General features: G+C 34.3%; 1 protein-coding gene across 1 annotated transcript in view; it reads right to left on the bottom strand.

The window, feature by feature from the left end:
• The window catches only part of LOC102879118 (ankyrin repeat domain-containing protein 26), a 104,436-nt gene that overhangs the window by 52,818 nt on the left and 30,208 nt on the right, over positions 1 to 21,410 (bottom strand). The window contains 5 exon segments of the mRNA XM_025040540.1: positions 1,357 to 1,450; positions 3,636 to 3,679; positions 3,979 to 4,108; positions 7,577 to 7,779; positions 7,866 to 7,926. Coding sequence (XP_024896308.1) covers positions 1,357 to 1,450; positions 3,636 to 3,679; positions 3,979 to 4,108; positions 7,577 to 7,779; positions 7,866 to 7,926 — 532 coding nt within the window.

Genomic DNA, 21,410 nt, shown 5'->3' with positions numbered 1-21,410 from the left:
GTTATAGTCTTGACTTCTTTTTTCTTGCCATTCTGATTGAGTGCCCTTGGCTTTCTCATTCTCTATATAGGTCATTTGATCTTCTTCTTTATTCACTTTGTTTATTCCATTTAATATACTTCTCATCTCAGATAATGTGTTCTTCATTTCTGACTGGTTCTCTTTTATAATTTCCATTTCCATTTTTATGTTTTTTTCTTTTTATCATTATTGAAGTTCTCACTGAATTCATCTACACTTACCATAAGTTTACCGAGTATCTTTATAACCAGTGTTTTGAACTCTGCATCTGTTAGATTGCTTGACTTCATTATTTCTGGATCTCTGTTCTGTTCTCTCATATGGTTTCTGCTTCTTTGTCTTTCCATTTTGGCTGCCTTTCTGTGTCTGTTTCTATGTACTAAGCAAAGCTGTTAAGTCTCCCCATCTTATTAGTGTGGATTTGTGTAGTGGGTGTCCAGTGGCGCAGTCCTGAGAGGGGTTCAGCTGTAGGCCAAATTTAGCCCATGTCTGTGCCCCTCCAGGGCCATCTGTTAAGATTCAGAAAGCAATCCACAGATGCTGTGCTTGTAGATGCCTCAAAAGGCCACACCAGAAACCGAAGCCTGCTGCCACAAGAGTGAGTCTAGGCGCTGCTTTGCAAGGAGCACCTGACTTGCAGAGGATACACCTGGATGTGGCTTGGGTGGGGCTGTGAGCTGAGGTAGGCAGGGTTTCAGGGAATCAGCTGGGCGGAGACCTCCGTTATCCAGTTTGATGATATCAGGGCTATGGCAGCGCTGTGTCTGTGCACTGGGAGGAGGTAGGGCTCAACGGAGGAACAGTGGATACCACTGGCATTTCTGTACAGAGTCAGTCTCTCCTCAGCCCTCACTCTGACAACTCAGAGTCCCTTTATAAGTCCCTGTGCAGCTGAACTGGCATTGGTGCTCAGGGCAAGCAGCTCTGTTATCATGAAAGTCCACTCGTGGACACGGCACCTTTAAGAAGTGTCTGCCGCAGCTGCTGCTGCTGTAGCCTTGGTCCCACTCAGGACCAGGCAGCCTCGTGTCCTCACCTCGTCCTACCTCTGCCGTTGCAGGGTGCTTTTTTCGATTTCTCCCTAGTTGTATGGCTTGTTCATCTAGATCCCAGGTGATTTTTCCTTGCTGTTTTCTCCTTGATTTTGTCAAAACTTTGATTTGGTCGCCAGAGGAATGAACAGAACCTCTATCATTTACGCCATTTTCCCGCCCCCGTTTCTCTTTTCTTACTCTGCATTTAATAGGTGATTTTCTTTGGCTATTAGACTATATGAGGAGTCACGTTTTAAGCTAACATTCTGTCAATTACTTTTTTACAAAATGCAGTCCTTACCTCTTATTTGCCCATATACTATACGTTTTCTTCTTTGATCTGCAGCTCCAGATAAGTGATCAACATACTCCTTTGGTGTATTGGCAAAAAAATTCTGTTAAAATTTACATCAATAATAAGTTGAATTAACATTTCTAAGTTCTTTCTAAGAAAATATCTAAATTCTCTACATTAAAAGCCATTAGACTTAAAAATAAGAGAAGCATGTATTGAAAATCAAAATATTAAATAGAAAACTTCATATTATGCTCTCTAGATCAAGTCCATCTTTGGTCTTCATTTGGATACTCTCAGATAATTAAGCATGGAAGGCCAGAGTAAATACTTTCATAGACAAAATACTGATTTATATGCACATATTAACAGGGAACTAACTTCAAAATATCTATTCTACTTTGCATTCCTGACAAGATAAAAGAACATTCTGAAATATACGTATTTAAATAAATTCTTTAATACGTGTACTTGGTCTAAATTTAAAATATTTCTAATATCAAAATTTTGTTAGTGTTAAAATCAGATACTGATTTTAACCTTGGAGTATGCCATGTTGAGATCATTGTATGATGGTAGTTACCCCACTTTCTGTTTCCTAGTCATTCCAAGATAATAGGGTAAAATGAAGAACAGATGTGATCCATTGTTCTCTCTGTCTACCATGTCCTTTTCCTATAATTTCATGTGACTGGTTCCTTTTCATACATCACTCGGGTGGTTTTTGTCACACATTCAGAAAGAATTTTACTGACCAAGTAAATTATACTCCCATTTCCATATTCCAAGTATAAGCTGCCCCAATATCTCTAACCTAACATTGTTTATTTTCTCTACATGAAGCACTTATGGTGACTTATACTGGATTGTTGTTTGCATGTTTTTCTGCTCCTATTGCTACAGCCTAACCCCTCAACTTCTAGACTTAGTTCTATCTGTTCAGCGCATAGTTGGTATTCCATAACAGAAATTTACTTCTGGTTAAACATTTAAGATCTCATTAAAAGGGCCTCAAGTACTAAAGCACTACATATCCATAGGACAGAGCTCTCCAACATTTTTGGCACCAAGGGACCGGTGCTCCTATGAGAATCTAACGCCTGATGACCTGAGGTGGAGCTGAGGCAGTGATGCTACTGCTGGGAAGCACTTGCAAATACAAATGAAGCTTTGCTCACTTGCCTGCCCCTCATCTCCTGCTGTGTGGCCCAGTTCCTAACAGGCCACGGACCAGTACTGGTCCATGGCCCAGGGGTTGAGGATCCCCACTATAGGATATCACGAGTAACTATTATAACTTAACATCCCCAGAATTCGAAATCCACATCCCCGTTCTAACTTTCCCATTCTTTTATGACTATACTGCCATTTCATTGTTGTTTGGCTTTACAAAAAACATTCTCAATATTTAGTTAAGTAACTAAATACCACTGTGATCATTGTGTTTTACATTTCCTAGCACCCTTTACAGTTTACTAAGTGATTTCAGATTTTTTACATTTGTTCATTGCACATACCTGAAAGGTAGGTATTAGTATTCTTCTTATGAATGAGGTCACTGACATTCCAACAGGTTAAATACAAGTTTTCCAAGATCTCATAGCTCATAAGTGACCGAACCAGGATGCCAGCATACTTTTAGACTTCAGATATAGTATTTGAACCATTAGGTATCAGATGCCTATGTCTAAGAGATCATGCCTTTCTTATCTCTTTTTATAGTTGTCACCTTAGATTAGCTCACTGCTATATACTTAAGTTGCTACAAATATGGTTGCCATAAAGGTACTCAAAATATGCTATTTTTTCTTTCCAAAAAAGCTGTTCTTTGCAGATTCTACTTGACAATACAAATATAATATAACTTCAAAATCCCCTGCATTATCTTCTCATGTTCCAAGGTATTAAAAAAAAAAAAACGTAGAATCTAACATTTGGCCACAGGTTGACCTGGAATAACTTTCGTTTTTAGGTAAACTTAACTTCGGAACCCAAACTGATTCCTTATGACTTTTAATCCTTTATTTCTCATACTATATACTTAAGTTACTACAAGTATGGATTGAATTCATTAAGTGAATCTTGCAAATTAGCAGAATTGTCTGATGCAGTATTGTTGTATTTATAAGTTATCTTATCAGTTAGTTATAGGTTAAAAACATGAAAATATTTTTATGTGCAAATGCACAGGTGAGAAATTAAAGTCAAAGCATACCTTTATGTTTTAACATCACTCAATGCTATTATTAAAATAATAATAGTAACAATAAAAAAATGGGCAGTACCTCATAATTCCAAGGTGATTCTACATCTTCCGCTTCTTCTATTCCTAATGCCAACAGTTTAACAATAAAATGTAAGTATAGATACATTAATGTGATTTGTTAGTAAGAATTTAAGGTACATATCAAGTCTAAATCTATAAATATTTTGATAATATAAAAGTAATAGCAGAAAAAAATTCAGGATGTTAAAACTTTGGCAAGAAAAAAAGTCAGTTGTAGCTGGGATACTTTTGAAGAAAGACAGCAAAAAAAATACACTTAAAGGAAATGGATCATCACATTTTAGATTGGTTTATACCACCATGTAAGAAGAGAATATATATATAGATAGGTACTACATTACCACTTGTATTATTTTTATGTGCTCCATCAACATAAGTCAAATTGTCCTTATTTCTTTGTTCCTGTGGAGTCCTTTCATTAATATTCATAATATTTTCTTTGTTTCCAACTACCGGCTTTGTTACATCTTCCTATGAAAACAAAAGAAAACAAAAACCAAACTTGAGAAAATACTGTATTTATTGACTTGCTTACTCAATCAATCAATCAGGAAGAAAATAAACATTTACTGTATCTACCAATCATAGGCACTAACCTGGGAAAAGTGGAAATATAAGTAAAAGATTTCATTCTATATGCTAAGAGCAGTAGAGATACATGAAAACAATAAGAACAGGAAAGTATCATTTGCTACATGCGCAACTGAAGTGAAAAATGTACAGTAAGGGCATGAAAAAGAACAAGTCTGGGGAGCTCAGGAAATGCTGCAAAGATAGGGCTGTATCTTGAGAGATACATGCAGGGAGAGGGTGTGAAGGGCATGCTAAAAAGGGCAGCACAAGCAAAAGCATGAAGTATATAACAACACAGTAAGTGAGGGCAGCAAAGTCATGTGGTAAGACTGGAACACTGGGAATGGAATGGAGAGAGAAAACGGGAGAATCAGAGCCACAGCAAACAAGGCAAGTGTCATTGGCATATGAATTTTACCTTCACGTATTGAGGAGGCAAAAATGAGAAGAGGACACATCGTCACAAACATAATTTGGAACAGCCACTCTGGCAGCAATGTAAATGTGATCATAAAAAATGCAAAACTAGAAAAGAGTATTTTAAAATTAAAGGTGAGAAAATGTATTATGGTAATAAGATATACAAAATCATCAATGGGTAGAAAATATTTAACTTAGTTTGTGACTGGATGTGGTGATTCCAGGGAACGTTAGAGTCCAGAACTTTTTATGCTTCAGTATTTCGGTGGTGGATTTACTAGGATGGGGAGAACAGATGAAAGAGCAGATTACAAGAGTCAGTGAAAAGGAAAAGGGCCAGGGGCAATATCTTTAGTTTGGGACAAGCTGAAAGCACACAGGGGACTTAGAAGAAAGATCTGGATAAATACATTTGGAGTAGAAACAGGTGACCTTACTCAGGGAAAGCATATGATATTAAGAAAATAGATGTTTGTAAAAAGACATTAATCTGATGTAATTAAATAATACAAACCTACACAGAACATGTGAAATTTTAAATATAAAAACAAGAGCAAGGGAATGAAAACATGGGATTCAATTGTTCCATTACATATTTCAAATTCTGTTTCAACAATGTAAAATATTCTGTTAAGGATCTGAGCAAATATTTATTTTTGAGTTATTATAGTGAGAAGCATTTTAAGTTTAATAAAAAACATTGATTGTCAAACATCAATTTATGATGTTACAGGATGACCCTTTATTAAAAATTAATTTTAAAGGACAAGTTTTAAATTCTAGGAGAGAAATGGTAATGTAATTACAAGAAAGGCAAATGGAATATGAGGCATTTTTAAGTACTACTATGATGTATGAGAGAAATATAAATCCCTAATTTTAAATTCACATGGTTTTCTTATTCCCCTGTGAACAGCACACTAATAGCACTAATTTCCCATATCTTCTATTTATTATGTAGATAAAGACTACAGAAGAAATCTAGTATTAAAAATGATAAAACTATGATTATCTCAGTTGAAAATTTTAAAGTCTTCAAACATATCCACGATTACCAAGCTGGAGTGAATGAAGAAAAAGACTAAAAACTCAAGTCTCCCAGATGTCACACTTTTAGATATGGAAGAATTTTCTTCTAAGGTTAACAACTATGATTACCAAAGTTAAAAATTTTAAGAATAGTATTAAATGTACCCAGTGTTGGTGATAACTTAAAAAGTAAAACATCATCTTGCAGAGATAATTTTGTATACTCTGTTGGTAATCTTCCTTTCCTTATAATTTTAAAATAACAAGTATTTTTTATTAGAAAAAATTCATAAATTGTGATTTTATTCACTTGATGTGGGCATGTTTGTCTATTAATTGTGGTATTAGTAGGAAAAGGTCAATCAGTATCTCTAGCTCCAAAGAGCTCGTAAACTGCACACAGCCTCGGAGATGTTTCCTGCATCAGTATAATGGCAAAACTGTTGTCTGTCCACTCATAGGTGACCAAATAGATAACTCATGTAACTTCTACACAATGAAAATCTCTGCAGCCGTAGCAAAGAACAAATATCTCAGAGATACTGTTAAGTAAAGAAGGAGAGAACTGAAGACTTGTATTTAGTGAGCCCATTTGGTTGTTTTCAAATGTGTAATATCTTAATTTCAATGATTATTGTTATGACAGTATTCTTTTTTTTAGCAAGAAAAAGTTCACAGAACATAAAATAACTATTTCAAAGTGAACGATTCCATAGCATTTAGGACATTCACAATGTTGTGCAACCATCAACTCTAGGTCCAAAATATTCTCATCACCCCAAAAGAAAATCCCATTCCTATTAAATAGTCACGCCTCACTCCCCAACCACCATCCCCAGGCAATCACTTATCTGCTTTCTGTTTCTATAATTTAATTTAGTCTTGATGTTTCATATAAAAAAAATCATACAAGAAAAATTTTTAAAAAAGAATCTCTACAGAAAAAAAGTCTATTTTTTCCTTTCAGAAGGTTGTAGTTTAAAATTAATTTTCTCATTTAATGATTAGAGATTAAGAACTTCATTACATAATCAGATACTTGAATTTTAATTAGTGAAAAAACTAAATAACATACTTATTTATTTCCTCTATCTTTATTTTACCCACCAAAATCTAAAACACCTACGAAGAATACACCAAATGGTAAGATAAGTTAATTAAGCAAGTTAGATATGTACAATACAGTAAGATAAGTTAGAAAGCACATGAAAATGTAGGAACAACAATTTATAATTTATAATAAATCTGATAAGACCTAAAAGAGATTTCACTTTGCATTATCTATGAACAAAGCTTATGCCAAAATGAATATAAGACGTCACTGAATTAAGCTTAAAAGTGAGCATTAAAGAGAAAGAGTTCAAATGAAATATTCAATAAGCAAAAAAAACTGAGAATTAAATTATCTTTCAATTCTTCATACAATTCAGCAATAAGTAACTGAGAAAAGTCTGAGCATTTTTTCTTCTTTACCTGGCTTTGTTTTGCATTTAAAATAAATTCTATTATATTTTATAACATAGCGAGTTCCTACTCTTAGTTACCCCACTCCTCATTCTGTTGTGTCGTTATAATAATCTCCTCATCTTAACTCTCTCATTAAAACTTGATGTTTATCTGGCCCTTCTTAAATAAATTTTTCCTGTACCTCCTCATCTTCACATTCATCTAGCTGTTCTTTCTAGTTGCTTTCTATTTCTCTCCTTCCATAATGGCAGATCTAAGAATTGTTTACTTTGATGAACCTTTACAAATCCCAATCCTGTACATAAATGTCTCTTGCTATTACACTTGTTTTCTATTATCATCTTGAAGACTCCTATTTCTTCCTAGAATCCTTTTTATTACTACAAGGATCAGGGGGATGATACATGAAAAAGCATAGGGAGAACATTTAAAACAAAACAAACAACTCACTTTTGTAAGACCAAGGACTGTTAAAGACATGAGTGAAGGTTTTAGAAGAGGTTCAGGTGATGGAAAATCAGGACGAGACCATCCCTGGTCTGTAGTTGATGGTTTGGGAAGGGTTTCAACCACAGATTCATTTTCAATATGAATTTTATCGTCCTTATACAATGTTCCATTTTCTGATCTCACAATAGCATAGTTTGCTTCTGCTATGGTAAAAGCAAAGAGTACATGAAAATATCTGTAACTTCAAATCAGTGTTAATGTAAGAAGAGACAGTCTTCAAATAGCTTACTGTTTTTTAGGGATTGGTGAACAGCAGTCGTTTTCTTTGCTAAGCTTGGATTCATGACATTCTAGAAAAAAATTATAGTTTTAAGTATCAAATTTGATCACAAGTATGTTAATATTCACCATTACTCTCACTCAAAGGCCAAAAGCTTTGGAATCATTCATATGTAGATTTGTATCCCAGTTCTGCTACTTACAAACCTACATCTTCTCATGGGGTGAGGATTATGAGAGAGGACATAGTAAGCCCAAAAATGTTACTTTCCTGACCTGTAAATAATTATTATTCAAATAGTTCAATAGATTATAAATTTTACTCCTGGGTAGCTTAGAGTACTAGGGAACAAAAACTAACATTAAAAGATTTAAATTATTTGTTATATTTTGAAATGTATTTGCATGCTTTACATTTACATGAATTATCTCTTATGGGGGAAATATGACAGTTTAATTTTTAGTAGTATCTTATAGTAGGTGGGTTGGAATAGCTTTCTCTTTGTCAAAAGCTAAAATCCAATGATTGTTTAAATTCGCTCCTCCTAAGAAAGAAAAAAAAAGATTAAACCGATGGGGCAATAATTAATAAATGAAAGCTGACACATAAAAAATAGTAAACCATGGCCTCATATGTTGACAATGAGGACAGATAGAGGTGGACTGAAAAAGCAGACATGGAAGAGATGTTTTCTGCAAAGAAAAAAATAGATTAAACATGAAAAAAGTTTGAGGAGGAAAAAGAAATAAAAAAATTGAGACAGTCACTCAAGTACAAGCTTAAGACAAGGAAAAAAAATAAGAGAGTCAAACAAGTACAAGCTTGAGATGAATAAAGGAAACCATAAGTAAGTAATATATGTAGGAATTTATATAAAAATGTTTGTAATGTATCAATAATACATCAGTATTATTAGGAATATATGGTGAACAATAGACTATTTTTTCACTGTGACCAAGTTGTTGAAACAACCGAAGTGCCTTTCCATAAATGACTGGATAAAGACGTGGTACATATATACAATAGAATATTACTCAGCCAAAAGAAGTGGTGACATACTGCTATTTGCAAAAACATGGATGAATCTTGAGATTATCATGTTAAGTGAAATAAGTCAGACAGAAAAAGTTGAGAACTATATGATTTCACTCACATGTGGGATATAAAACTGAAAGTAACAAATGAACAAGACAAACAAACAGAGACTCATGGACATGGCCAATGGTTTTCTAGTTACCAGAGGGGAGGAGAGAAGTGGAGAGATAGATAAGGGTAAAGGAGTCAAATATATCGTGAGGGAAGGAAATCGAACTTTGTTTTTGGTGAATACATAAAGCAATATACATATAAAGTATATTTGAACTGTACACTGGAAGTTTATATAAATTTATTAACTAATGTTATCCCGATAAATTTAAAAATATTAAAAAATAATATTCTGTAATTTTAGAGCAGTTTTAGGTTCACAGCAAAATTGAGCAAAAAATTCAAAGCCCAAATAAGCATCACTTGGACTGAGTGTGCCCTGTATCTCTTGCTAAGCGGCCACCAGTCCAGCAATAGGGGAAGCCAGCCTCAATTCACAGTATAGCCTCTCCCAGGGTCTGCCAAGCCCAGCACAGGCAGCTACCAACCCCAGATCACTTTATAGCTCCTATTAGGTGGCCCTGGGCTGAGCGCAAGTAGAAGCTGACCTGGGCCTGCACTGGAGCCCTTCCCAAGAGGCCCCAAAACCAACACACCTAGTCCACAGCTCCAGACCACACTAGCGAATTACCCAATTAGTTCTACAGATGATATATGGAAAGAATGGACTCAGCAGGCCCCAGAGCCCTGCTCCAGCCAATCCCACTCCGTGAGATCAGTCCACACATTAGCAGTTACTACATCACTATGAACAATTACTTTACATTTAAATGGATTAAATGCTCCTATCAAAAGATTTAGGATGACTGAATGGATAAGAGAAAAAGACCCATATGCATGATTTAAACTAAAAGGGTTTTGCGTAGCAAAGAAAACCATCAACAATATGAAAAGAAAATCTAAAAATTGGAGAAGATATTCACCAATGATACATCCAATAAGGGGTTAATATCCAAAAAATATAAGGTTGCTGGATGGGAAGGGGGTTGGAGGGCTGGTTGAAAAATTTAAATGGATTAAGAAGTACAAATTGGCAGTTATAAAGTAGTCAGGAAGATATAAAGTATAGCATAGGGAGTATAGACAAAAATATAGTAACTACTGTGTATGGTCTCAGGGAGTACTAGAATAATTAGGGAGGTCATTTCATAAATTATATAAATGTCAAACCACTGTGGTGTACACCTGAAACTGACATAACATTGAATGTCAACTGCAATTGAAATAAAAAATTTAAACAATCACCACCACAACAAAATTTCTGATTCTGACATTTTACCAATTTTGTTTTTTTTTATTATTATTTTAAGCAAAGCATGCAGTCTACAATTAGACAAAGACTTTAAAATTTAATCTTAATATAATGATTTAGAACACAGTGGAATCTCTTTGTAATATAGCTTTTGAGAAAAAGAACTTAAATTTCAAATTTCAACAATTTCTACTAGTCTAAATACAGAACCCAGAGCAGATATAGAGAAAACATTCCTTCCTAACAATTGTATTATACCCAAATAAAACTGTAGTGAAAAACAAACAACAAACAAATAAAAAACAAAAAACAAAAAACCCAAATATAATATGCTGCACAGTTTTGGAAATGAAAGGCACCAAGTAGATTTCACAATTATTACACTAAGTAATTGGATCCATTAAAGATTTCATTTAGGCATGAGTATTGTTGTTTTAAGTCACCTTCAGAATCCGTATCCTTGACCAAATGTTATATCTACTTTATTGTGGGAAATCTTTCCATTATAATATTCCTACTACTATATATTTTCCAGCTGATTCTTTTTTTCAGCCCCACCTTCAATACTTACCATAGTTAAACAAACAAACAAAAAAAGATTCAAGTAGTCATATTTCTATAAAATAAATTGTGCTGACCAATTTTCCATTACGAACACAATGATAGGTAGACAACTACTTAATTTTAGAATACTCCACAAAACTAAATTCAGAGCAGAAAAAATAATTTCACTCAGGAGCACTTTATTTACCTTGGCATGAAAACCAAATTCTTCATTATCTGATGTAGGACATGAATCATCAATTCCAAGTTTGCTAAAAAATATAAAGTAAAAATATAGACTAAAAATATACAACAGAAATATGTGAATAATTTCTTAAAAAAAAACAAAAAAAAAATGGAGTGAAAGGTTATATGCCTATATATTAAATGAAGTTTCCTGATAATGTAATAGCCAATACATTAGCCACGCCTGAGATGACATTGCTGTTACCACAAGTCCTGAAGGCTGAACTGAAATCCAAGTAATGGCTGATGTAACTTTTGTAACCTGAACTAGAAAAAATCTGATGACCTAACTCAGGGTAGAAAGGTACACTGTCTGTCTCTGATTCAAAGTCTATTCTTTTACTCGAAAATGGCAGTTTTAGTTCTTTAGCATGGAAATCACTACTTAAGGAGACCCCATTTCTTCCTTTGACTCTCAAGCAGTAGAGAGTTCCCTGAAATGTTAGAAATATTTGAAAGCAGAATGGACAAGTCAGTGAACAAATGTATATGTTGTTACCCTTCCCACTCCCAGGTCCTTCTTCTGCAGGACTCCATGGCACTCTCCAACCCTTAAATATTCAGCCTCTAAAGGCATAGACGCCTGAAACAAGGATGTACTCAAATGACTAAGAGTAGGATCTCTCTATTTCCCTGCTCCTGGAAAACAAGCTAAATGGAGTCTTGGTCATTCACTCCAAATATAGTCTTGTTAGCAGCCACTAAACTCCATTAGGATTTGACAGCCCTTCTCAATCTTCCATGTACATGGGAAGGACAGCAGCAAATTTGGAATTTAGGCCATAAATTTATGGAGTTCAACAATCTCCAGTCCTCTAGGACTCGAGAATATCTAAGCCCCACTCTGTAAACTGGAGCGCAGGTAGATGATAATATATGTCTATGTGCTCTAAAAGCAATCTTTTCCAGTGGCTCAAATTATTTTTATTTTATTCACTTGAAAATTTTGGTAGTTTCCAATTCAACAAACCAAAAGAAACAAAAGCAGCAAGCTGTTCAGGACACCCTTGAACCACTTATTTTAATCTGCCTTTCTAGATAATTCTCAATATCCTTTGTTCTTCCTTCTTGCAATTTATTTTAATTATTCATAGACCCCAATATTCTGATCTCCTTTCCCCAATCTGATCTCTCATCTTTTTTCTAAAACCCTTATTCCTATTCCAGCCAGTGTTGTTCCTCTTGAATCTTGGGTTCACTCTGCTAATTCAATTTTTAGCCACTTTCCCTGCCTTCACTAGACTCACTCTTCCCACCTTTCTATTTTAAAACATTCAATGCAAGATGATAAGGTTGAATATTGGTCTCAAAAACCTGAGTTTAAATCTCATTTTCATCACTTACTACATCTAAATAAGTCCCTTAAATCTCTTTGAGTTTCACATTCTCCATATAAACAACTTGGCCAGGATAGTAAAGATGGGTTATAGTATGAGAGGGTGCTTTGATTAATCACTAAAACTTTTGAAACTCCTGAAATTCTATGTGCTGTGGATTCTGTATATAGAAAAATAGAGAATACTTAGCTGTCATAAGTGGAAAATATAACCAAATCAAACACATACCAGAAAAAGCAGAGAAGAAAGTAATAAATTAAGAAAACTCATGAAATAAGAAAAAAAGACTCTAGAAAAAAAGAGAAAAAAACTTTATAGAATATGCAAAGGTACTAGCTTAAAGTTAAAACAAGACTGGAAAGTCAGAAAGTAGAGAAATCAATTAGAAATATCCTCTAAAACATGCTGAATTTAATTAACATAACATGGTCTATGCATAGTTATTCTTCACTTACAGAAAAACAATTCATATCGAGAAGAGTAAACATAATTAAACCTAAAAAACACTGTCTGATTAGGCCTTGCTCATGTAAAACCTGTGGTTCTGTGGCCATAGATAATAGAGAAATGCTCTAAACCCTTTGATGGTAAAATCGAATTACTAGTTATCACTGCAACTGTCATATATATGAAGACAATGCTTGGACAAACTTGGCTTCTTATGAAAACTCTAAGTCTAAGTTAAGACATAATTAAATTGGACTATCTGAGTCGATCTGACTTGAATCTGTATCTTGATGCCAGTGCTGCACAGTAAAGGCAGAGGGACTAGACAATGGATTTGAGAGCGAAGCAGGCTGAAGGTCAAATCAGAGTCAGCCACTCCCTCACTATGGAATCATGGGTTAATGAATCAACCTCCCTGAACCACAGTTGTCTAATTAATAAAAAAAATTGTGATATCTATATAAGATAATATACGTTAAGCACAAAATATAGGGTCTAGCTCAGAATAGAATACTCAACTAATGTTAGTTTCTTTTCTCTTCATTCTTTTAGTTAGCATATAATTTTAAAAAATTCTTAAAATCCTACCTGCTTATAGAGTCTTCTTCAGAATTCTCACCCACTATTAAACAAAAAAGGAAAATAGGTTTGAAATCAAAAACAGAAAAATACAGGACTATAAAAAGTATCACACTGATGTTATGTTAAGAGGTATTCATTTGGGATCAAGCCTGAAGACTATCCTAGAATAAATAAATATTAAGAATACTATTGATTGACTGACAATTAATAACAACTTTTACTTCTCCTCCTTTCAATATATATTAAATGCAAGAAAAACAGAATGGGTTTTTCATAATTCAATACTTACAAGTGAACTGCTATTTATCACGATGAGAATCCTAATCAAACTGAATCAAACTGACAGAATATGGTATCATTAGTACAATCAGTATCATAAACTAACAATGTCAAACTTAAATATTATCATTTTTCTGGACTTCTGTCATGAAGAGCAGTTAGAAGAGAGTATACTTATTGTGCTTTAACACAGTGCACCTTCTCTACGTCTTCAGTCAAGACTTCAGTTTCGGATGAAACACCTTATCCAGAAAATACAGTACTATTGGTACAATACTCTGCAGCACAGCAAAATAGGAAACAAATGCTTTCTGGCCCTGTTTCCAGTTGCAAAATAAGCATAAAAGACTTTGTGATTCCAGTTTTATAAAGGAAAAACCCTTATATCTGTTTTTTTCTATTGCTAGAAAGTCCATCTGGACCCACCTCACGGGGCAGGAGGGTCCAAACTGTTAGAGCTGCACAGTTGTGCATGATGTCATTTTTCTCAGCCCCTATCTCCATTATGTGGCAAATGTCTATAGAAATCATGCTTTTTTAGCTTGTAAGGCCTATGTCCTCAGATCCTATACTGAGGAAGATCAACATAAATAAAACCCCACAAAGGACAAAGAATATCTTAAACAGCTACATTCAATAACTTTGGAATTTTACTTTTTTAAAGATTCAAAGAGATATCCAGTGTGTAATTCCTACTATAGGACATTCAGGAAAAGGCAATACAATGGAGACAGTAAAAGATCAGTGTGTTCCAGAGGATTGGGAAGAAGGGAGTGCTGGATAAGCTGAGCACAGGATTTCTAGGGCAGTGAAACTATTTTATATGATATTGTAATCATGGATACATGTCATTCATTTGTCAAACCTCCAAGAGTGAACTCTGATGTAAACTATGGACTTTGGGTGATAATGACGAGTCAATGCAGGTTTATTGGAATACATGTACCTTTCTGGTGCAGGCTGTCATCAATAAAGGAGACTGTGTGTGTATTGTAATATGGGGTTTATGGGAACTCTCTGTATTTTCTGCACAATTTTGCTGTGAACCTAAAACTACTCTAAAAATAAAAAAATATTATTTTTAATATATTTGTATTAAATTTATTGGGATGGCATTGGTTAATAAATTTATGTAAGTTTTCAGTGTACGATTCAAATATACTTCATATGTATATTGCATTGTGTGTTCACCAACCAAAGTTAAATTTCCTCTTGTCACCATATATTTGATCCCTTTTTCCTTATCTACCTCCCCACTTCTCTCCTCCCTTCAGGTAACCACAAAACCGTGTTCATGAGTCTCTGTCTGTCTTGTTTGTCTGTTACTTTCAGTTTTATATCCCACATATGAATGAAATCATATAGTTCTCAACTTTTTCTGTCATATTTTGCTTAACCTGATAATCTCAAGATTCATCCATGTTTTAGCAAATAGCAGTATGTCACATTTTCTTATGGCTTATCCATTGTAATATATATATATTCCATTGTGTTATATATATATTCCATTGTTATCTATCTATCTATCTATCTATCTATCTATCTATCTACCTACCTATCTATCTATCTATCTATCTATCTATCTATCTATCTATCTATCTATCTATCTATATCTATCTATCATCTATCTATCTCACATCTTCTTTATCCAATCATCTATAGAAAGGCACCTTGGTTGTTTCAACATCTTGGACACAGTGAATAAGGCTTCTATAAACATTGGGGTGTATCAATTTTCACAGAAAAATTTTTTCAAATTTTTGTGCGATACCCAGAAGAGGGATTGCTGGATTCTATGGTAATTCTACTCTTATTTGAGGAACCTCCTTACTGTTTTCCGTAGTGGCTGTACCAATTTGCATTCCCACCAGCAGTGTATGAGGATTCCTTTTTTCCCACAACTTCTCCAGCACTTGTTGTTACTTGTCCTACTGATAATATATATTCTAATAGCTGTAATGTGGTATCTCATTGTGGTTTTGATTTGTATTTTCCTAATAGCTAGTGATGTTGAACAAATTCTTTATACGTCAATTGGCCATTTGTATGTCTTTCTGGAGAAGTATCTGTTCAGGTCCTCTACCCATTTTTTAATTGGATTTTTTTTTGTTTTATGAATTATTTGTATATTTTGAATATAGCCCATATCAGGTTTTTCTGTTTGTTTGTTTGCTTTGCAAATATCTTCATTCATTCACTTGGTTTCCTTTGATTTATTGATGGCTTCTTTTGAAGTGCAGAAGCTTTTATTTTGATATAGTCCCATTCGTTTATTTTGGCTTTACTCCCTTTGCCTTGGAGGTCAAATTCATAAAGTCTTCTCTGGGTCAAAGTTCCATTTGTTTAATACTTATGTTTTTTCTATGCAATTTATTGTTTCAGGTCTTATATTTAGGTCTTAGGTTCATTTTGAGTTCAATTTGGTGGATGTCAAAAGATAGCAGTCTAGTTTCATTCTTTAGCATGTGGCTTTCCAACATTCCCAATACCATTTACTTCAGAGGCTTTCTTTTCTTTATTGTAGATATATGGCTCCTTTGTCAAAAATTATTTGTCCATTTACATTAGAGTTTATTTCTGGAATCTCAATTTTATTCCATTGGTCTGTGTGTCTGTTTTTCCACCAATACCTTGCGGTTTTGATTACTGTCACTTTGTAATCTAATTTGAAGTCAGGCAGTGATACCTCTGGTCTTGATCATTTTCTTCAGGGTTGCTTTAGCTCTTCAGGGTCTTTTGTGATTTCATACAAATCTGATGCTTTATCGTTCTATTTCTTTTAAAATGCCATTGGGATTTTGAAGGGGATTGCATTAAATCTGCATATTGCTTTGGATAATAAGGTCATTTTAACTGTGCTGATTCTGCCAATCTATGAACACAGAATATCTTTCTATTTCTTTGTGTCTTCTTCAATTTATTTGAAGAATATCTTATAGTTTTCAGTATACAGGTCCTTCACATACTTCGTAACGTTTATTCCTAGGTATTTTATTCTTTTTGTCACAATTGGAACTGTTTTTTTTTTCATTTCTTTTTCTAATCATTCATTCTTAATGTATAAGAATGCTATGAATTTTTGTACATCAATTTTGTATCCTGTAACTTGGCTGTATTTGAGCATTGTTTCTAATAGTTTTTTTAGTAAAGTCTTTAGAGTTTTCTATGTAGAGAATTGTGTCATTCCCATATTGAATGCCTTTTATTTCTCTTGCCTGATTGCTCTAGCTAGGACTTCCAACACTATCTTGAATAATAGTGGTGCTAGCAGACAGACTTGTTAAATTCCTGATCTTAAAGAGAAGACTTTTAGTTTTTCAAAATTTAGTATAACGGTAGCTGAGGTTTTGTCATATATAGACTTTATTATGTTGAGGTACTCTTCATCTCTACCCATTTTATTAAGATTTTAATCATAAATAAATGCTGTATCTTGTGAATTACTTTTTCTGCATCTCCTGATGTAATCATATGATTTTAATCCTTTATTTTATTTCTCTGGTGTATCACATTGATCAATTTGTGACTCTGGAATGAAGTTTACTTGATCGTGATGTATAATCTTTTCAACGTCTTATGCTATTTAACTTCTTAGTAGTTTGATTTTTATTTTTGAATCTGTATTCATTAGAGTGTTGTTGTTGTTGTTGTTGTTGTTGTGTGTGTGTATGTTATCTTTACCAGGTTTTGGTGTCAGGGTAATGTTGGCCTCAAAAAATGAGTTAGGAAGTATTGCCTCTTTTTGATTTATAGAGAACAGGTATTAAAGAATCCTTGAATATTTGGTAGAATTCACTAGTGAAGCCATTTGGTCCTGGGCTTTTACTTTTTGGGAGGTTTTAATGATTGCTTCAATTTCTATACTGTTGATCAGACTATTCAGATTTTCCAGTTCTTTGTGATTTAGTCTCGGAAGGCTGTATATTTCTAAGAACTTGTCCATTCTTCTAGGATATTGAATTTCATGGCATGTCATACTTCATAGGATTCTTGTATGACCATTTCTATATCAGTGGTATCTGTTGTAATGTCTCCACTTTTGTTTTGATTTTGTTAATTGTGTCCTTTCTCTTTTTGCCTTAGTGAGTCCACCAGGGGTTTGTAAATTATATTGATCTTTTCAAGGAACCAACTCTTTGTTGCATTAATGTTTTTTACCATCTTCTTTTCTCAATTTCATTTAATTATCCTCTAATTTTTATTATTTTCTTCCTTCTGCCAACTTTGGACGATATTTGTTCTTTTTTTGATTGTTTTTAAAATGTAATGTTAAGTTGTTTAATTGATATCTTTCTTGTTTCTTGAGATAGGCCTGTAATGATATGAATTTCCATCTTATTACTGCTTTTGCTGTATCCAAAAGTATTGATATGTTGTATTTTTCTTCTCATTTGTTTCTATGTATCTCTTCAACTCTTCTTTTATTTCTTCTATGACCCAGTCTTCCTATAGTAGCATGTTGTTTATTCTCCACATGTTTGCATATTTTCTTATTTTCTCTTTACAGCTGATCTCCACTTTCAAAGAATTATGGTTCGAGAATATGCTTGGTATGATTTCACTCTTCTGAAATTTGTTAAAGCTAATTCTGTGTCCCAACATCTGGTCCATCCTTAAGAATGTTCCATTTGCACGAGAGAAGAATATTTAATCTGATGTTTTCGGATGAAAGACTCTGTAAAGGTCAATTATGTCCAATTGGTCTAATGTGTAATTTAAGGTTGATATTTCCATATTGATCTTCTGTTTGGACGATCTATTCATAGCTGACGGTTGTATTCTTATATGCACCAAGATAATGGTGTTTTCATCAGTTTCTCTCTTTTGTTCTGTTAGTAGTTGCTTTATATATATTGGTGCTCCCTGATTGGGAGCATATATATTAATTAATGTTATGTCTTTGATGTTTTGTCCCCTTCGTCATTATGAAGTATCCATCTTTGTTCTTGTTACCTTTTTTATCTCGAAGTTTATTTTGTAAGAGATAATTATGGCTATGCCAACTTTTTTTCTGGATGCCATATGCTTGGAGTGTCATTTTCCACCCTTTTACTATGAGTGTAAATTTGTCCTTCCAGCTGAGATGTGTCTCTTGATGGTAGTGTAATGCATTTTTTTTTAATCCAATGTGCTATTCCGTGGATTTTTATTGATGATTATTGAAATATGAGTTTTTTTCATAGCCATTTTATCTTTTGTGTCCTGGTATCCCAGTTTCTCCATTGTTTCTTTGAACTTGTGTTTGTTATTTTAATTTGGCGGTATTCCATGATTCTCCCCACTCTGTTCTCTCCTGTTTATGTTATGTGGATTTTTTTGGTGAGTGTGTGGTTACCATTAAGTTTATATAAAAAGTTTCATATATACAGTAGAACTTTTTTTTTCTGTAAGCATCTTATCTCTACTCCCTTTCATACCTGCACTCTCTCTCTTTTTTGTTTTTTTTGTTTGTTTGTTTCAAATTATTTCTATTTTGTGCTGTTTGTTTTTGAGGTGCAATAGCTGTTGTCTTCTTCTCTTTTTAAAATGATTTTTTGATCCTAAACCATTATGTAATATTTAAGTTTATAATGACCTGTTCTTAGTATGCTTTGCAATTTCCTGTTTATGTCTGCCTGTAAGTCATCTTAATTAGAGTTCCGTGTGTTTCGTTATTTTGTTTCAAGTAGATTGACCACCTTCAGTACTTCCTATAATGCAGTCCTTGTGGTGGAAAATGTCCTTAGCTTGCATGTCTGGAAAGTTCTTTATTTCTTCTTTAGATCTAAAGGACAATTTTGTTGGATATAGTATTCTTGGCTGGTAAATTTTCCCTATCAATAAGTCTTGGAGAGAGCCTTTTTAAACTGACACAATTACGTATTCTATTATCTTCTTGGATCGAGGTCATTTCATAGATTTGGGAAGTTCTCATCAACTATTTGTTTGAAAAGGTTTCAGTACCCTTCTCCCTCTGTTCTCCTTCTGGTATACTCATTAGTCTTATACTGCTTTTTCTGTTGAGAGTCAGGTAGTTCTTGTAAAGTTCTTTTATTTTTTATTTATTTATTTTGTCTCAAGTCTCTCTCTTTTTCCATCTGCATCACATCCAGAATTCTGTCTTTGATATCACAAATTCTTTCCTCTATTTGATCATCTCCATTTCCTAAGCTTGCTGTTTCATTTTTCATCTGTTTTATTAAACACTTCAGCTTTAGAATTTTTTTTGGTTCTTTTTTGAGTTTCAATCTGTTTGGTACAGTATTTATGTTGTTCATCAATTTTTATTTCATGTTCATTGAACTGCCTATCAGACCTTTCTTACATCTCCTTGAATTTTTTCAAAAGTGCAGTCTTGAGTTCTCTGTCATTTAAGTCACAATTTCTATATCTTTAGGTTTACTTTCTGGAGATTTTTAATTTTCTTTCTGAGCTGCCTTATCACCTTGGTGGTTCATGATATTTGATAAAGTTTTCAGCACCTAGGTATTTATGGGAATGTATTCTGCTTTTAAAAAATAACTATTATTATTTATAGTGGTCTCTCTTTAGCAGATTGATAAGAAGAGATTCTTCTTTTGTTTTCTAGTAGGCAGCACGCACTCTTCCTGCACTGTCCAGGCCTCTGGAGTCTCTCTTTTGTGGTAAAAAACAAGCAAGCAAACAAAAGTCCTTTATTCCCTGGGGAGGTGTGTGTCCTTTCTGTGACCAGGTTGTCATGGTCCAGGAACTCAACCCCTGTGGGTGAATGTGATAATGATGGGATCTGAGCCTCTGAAGAGCCCGTGAAGTCACAGTACTGCCCAAGGAGCCAGATATAGTGCTGCGCTATCTTCTCCCAAAGAAACCTATAGGTAGGTGGTGGTGGTGTGGGTTGAAAGAGGTTGCCTGTGCATCTGTTGCTCTTTTCCTTTCAATTCTGCTGCCTTCCATGTTTCAGCTGCCTTTTCTCTACATCTTCACTTCTGTTGCTAGGACCAGCTGCAGTGTGTGTCTCAGTGCCTGGGGTACCAGGATCCCTACTCTTTCTTATACTTGGTGCTGCAGTTTCCTCGGGCACTAGCTGGTAGCTCTGGGAGGGTATGAAGAGGTGAACTCCATGAGGATTGGGGTAGGTGACCATGCTCCATGCTTAGCTTTCTGCCTGGCCATGGTGGTTGCTAAAATACGGCTGTCAGCCTCTGTATTCTATGTCGAACATGGTTTCTGTCCTGGTTTCTGGGCTCTGCCATGTGGAATATGCTGATAACTCAGGTGGGAATGTTCAGGACTACAGAAAGTGCGTATCACCACCAAATTCCCTACCTCTCCCTGTGTCCTGGTGGGAGCTCAGGGCTGTGACCACAGTACCATCTTTGCTCAATTCCCTTTCCTTCTCCCTTGCTCACCTGATTTTCACATCTTTAGATGCTCTGATATGCAGAGTTTTAAGACGTCTTTGTGTGCTACTCTGGGTATTTTACCTTGGATTGTAGCTGTTCAGTTTTTTGTAATTACAAAGGGAGAGAAGAAGGGGACTCCTCATGTCATCATGCTTCTGATGTCAGAATATTTCTCTCATTTTTAATAATCAAAAACACCATAAACACGCACATACACACACCCACAACACAGTCTGCTAATCAGAACATCTAGCTGGCTTAAGCTCACCAATGCAACAACATTAAAAGGAATTAAGTTAAAAAACAATTAACATGTTAGCAACTGAAGCTTTACTCTAGGTGAAGGTCAGAATTCAAATAA

The sequence above is a fragment of the Pteropus alecto genome, unplaced genomic scaffold (assembly GCF_000325575.1).
Source record: "Pteropus alecto unplaced genomic scaffold, ASM32557v1 scaffold29, whole genome shotgun sequence".
In the NCBI taxonomy this organism is placed as follows: Eukaryota; Metazoa; Chordata; class Mammalia; order Chiroptera; family Pteropodidae; genus Pteropus; species Pteropus alecto.
Note: the sequence above shows the minus strand (reverse complement) of the source record. Positions and strands in the feature narration are given on the sequence as shown.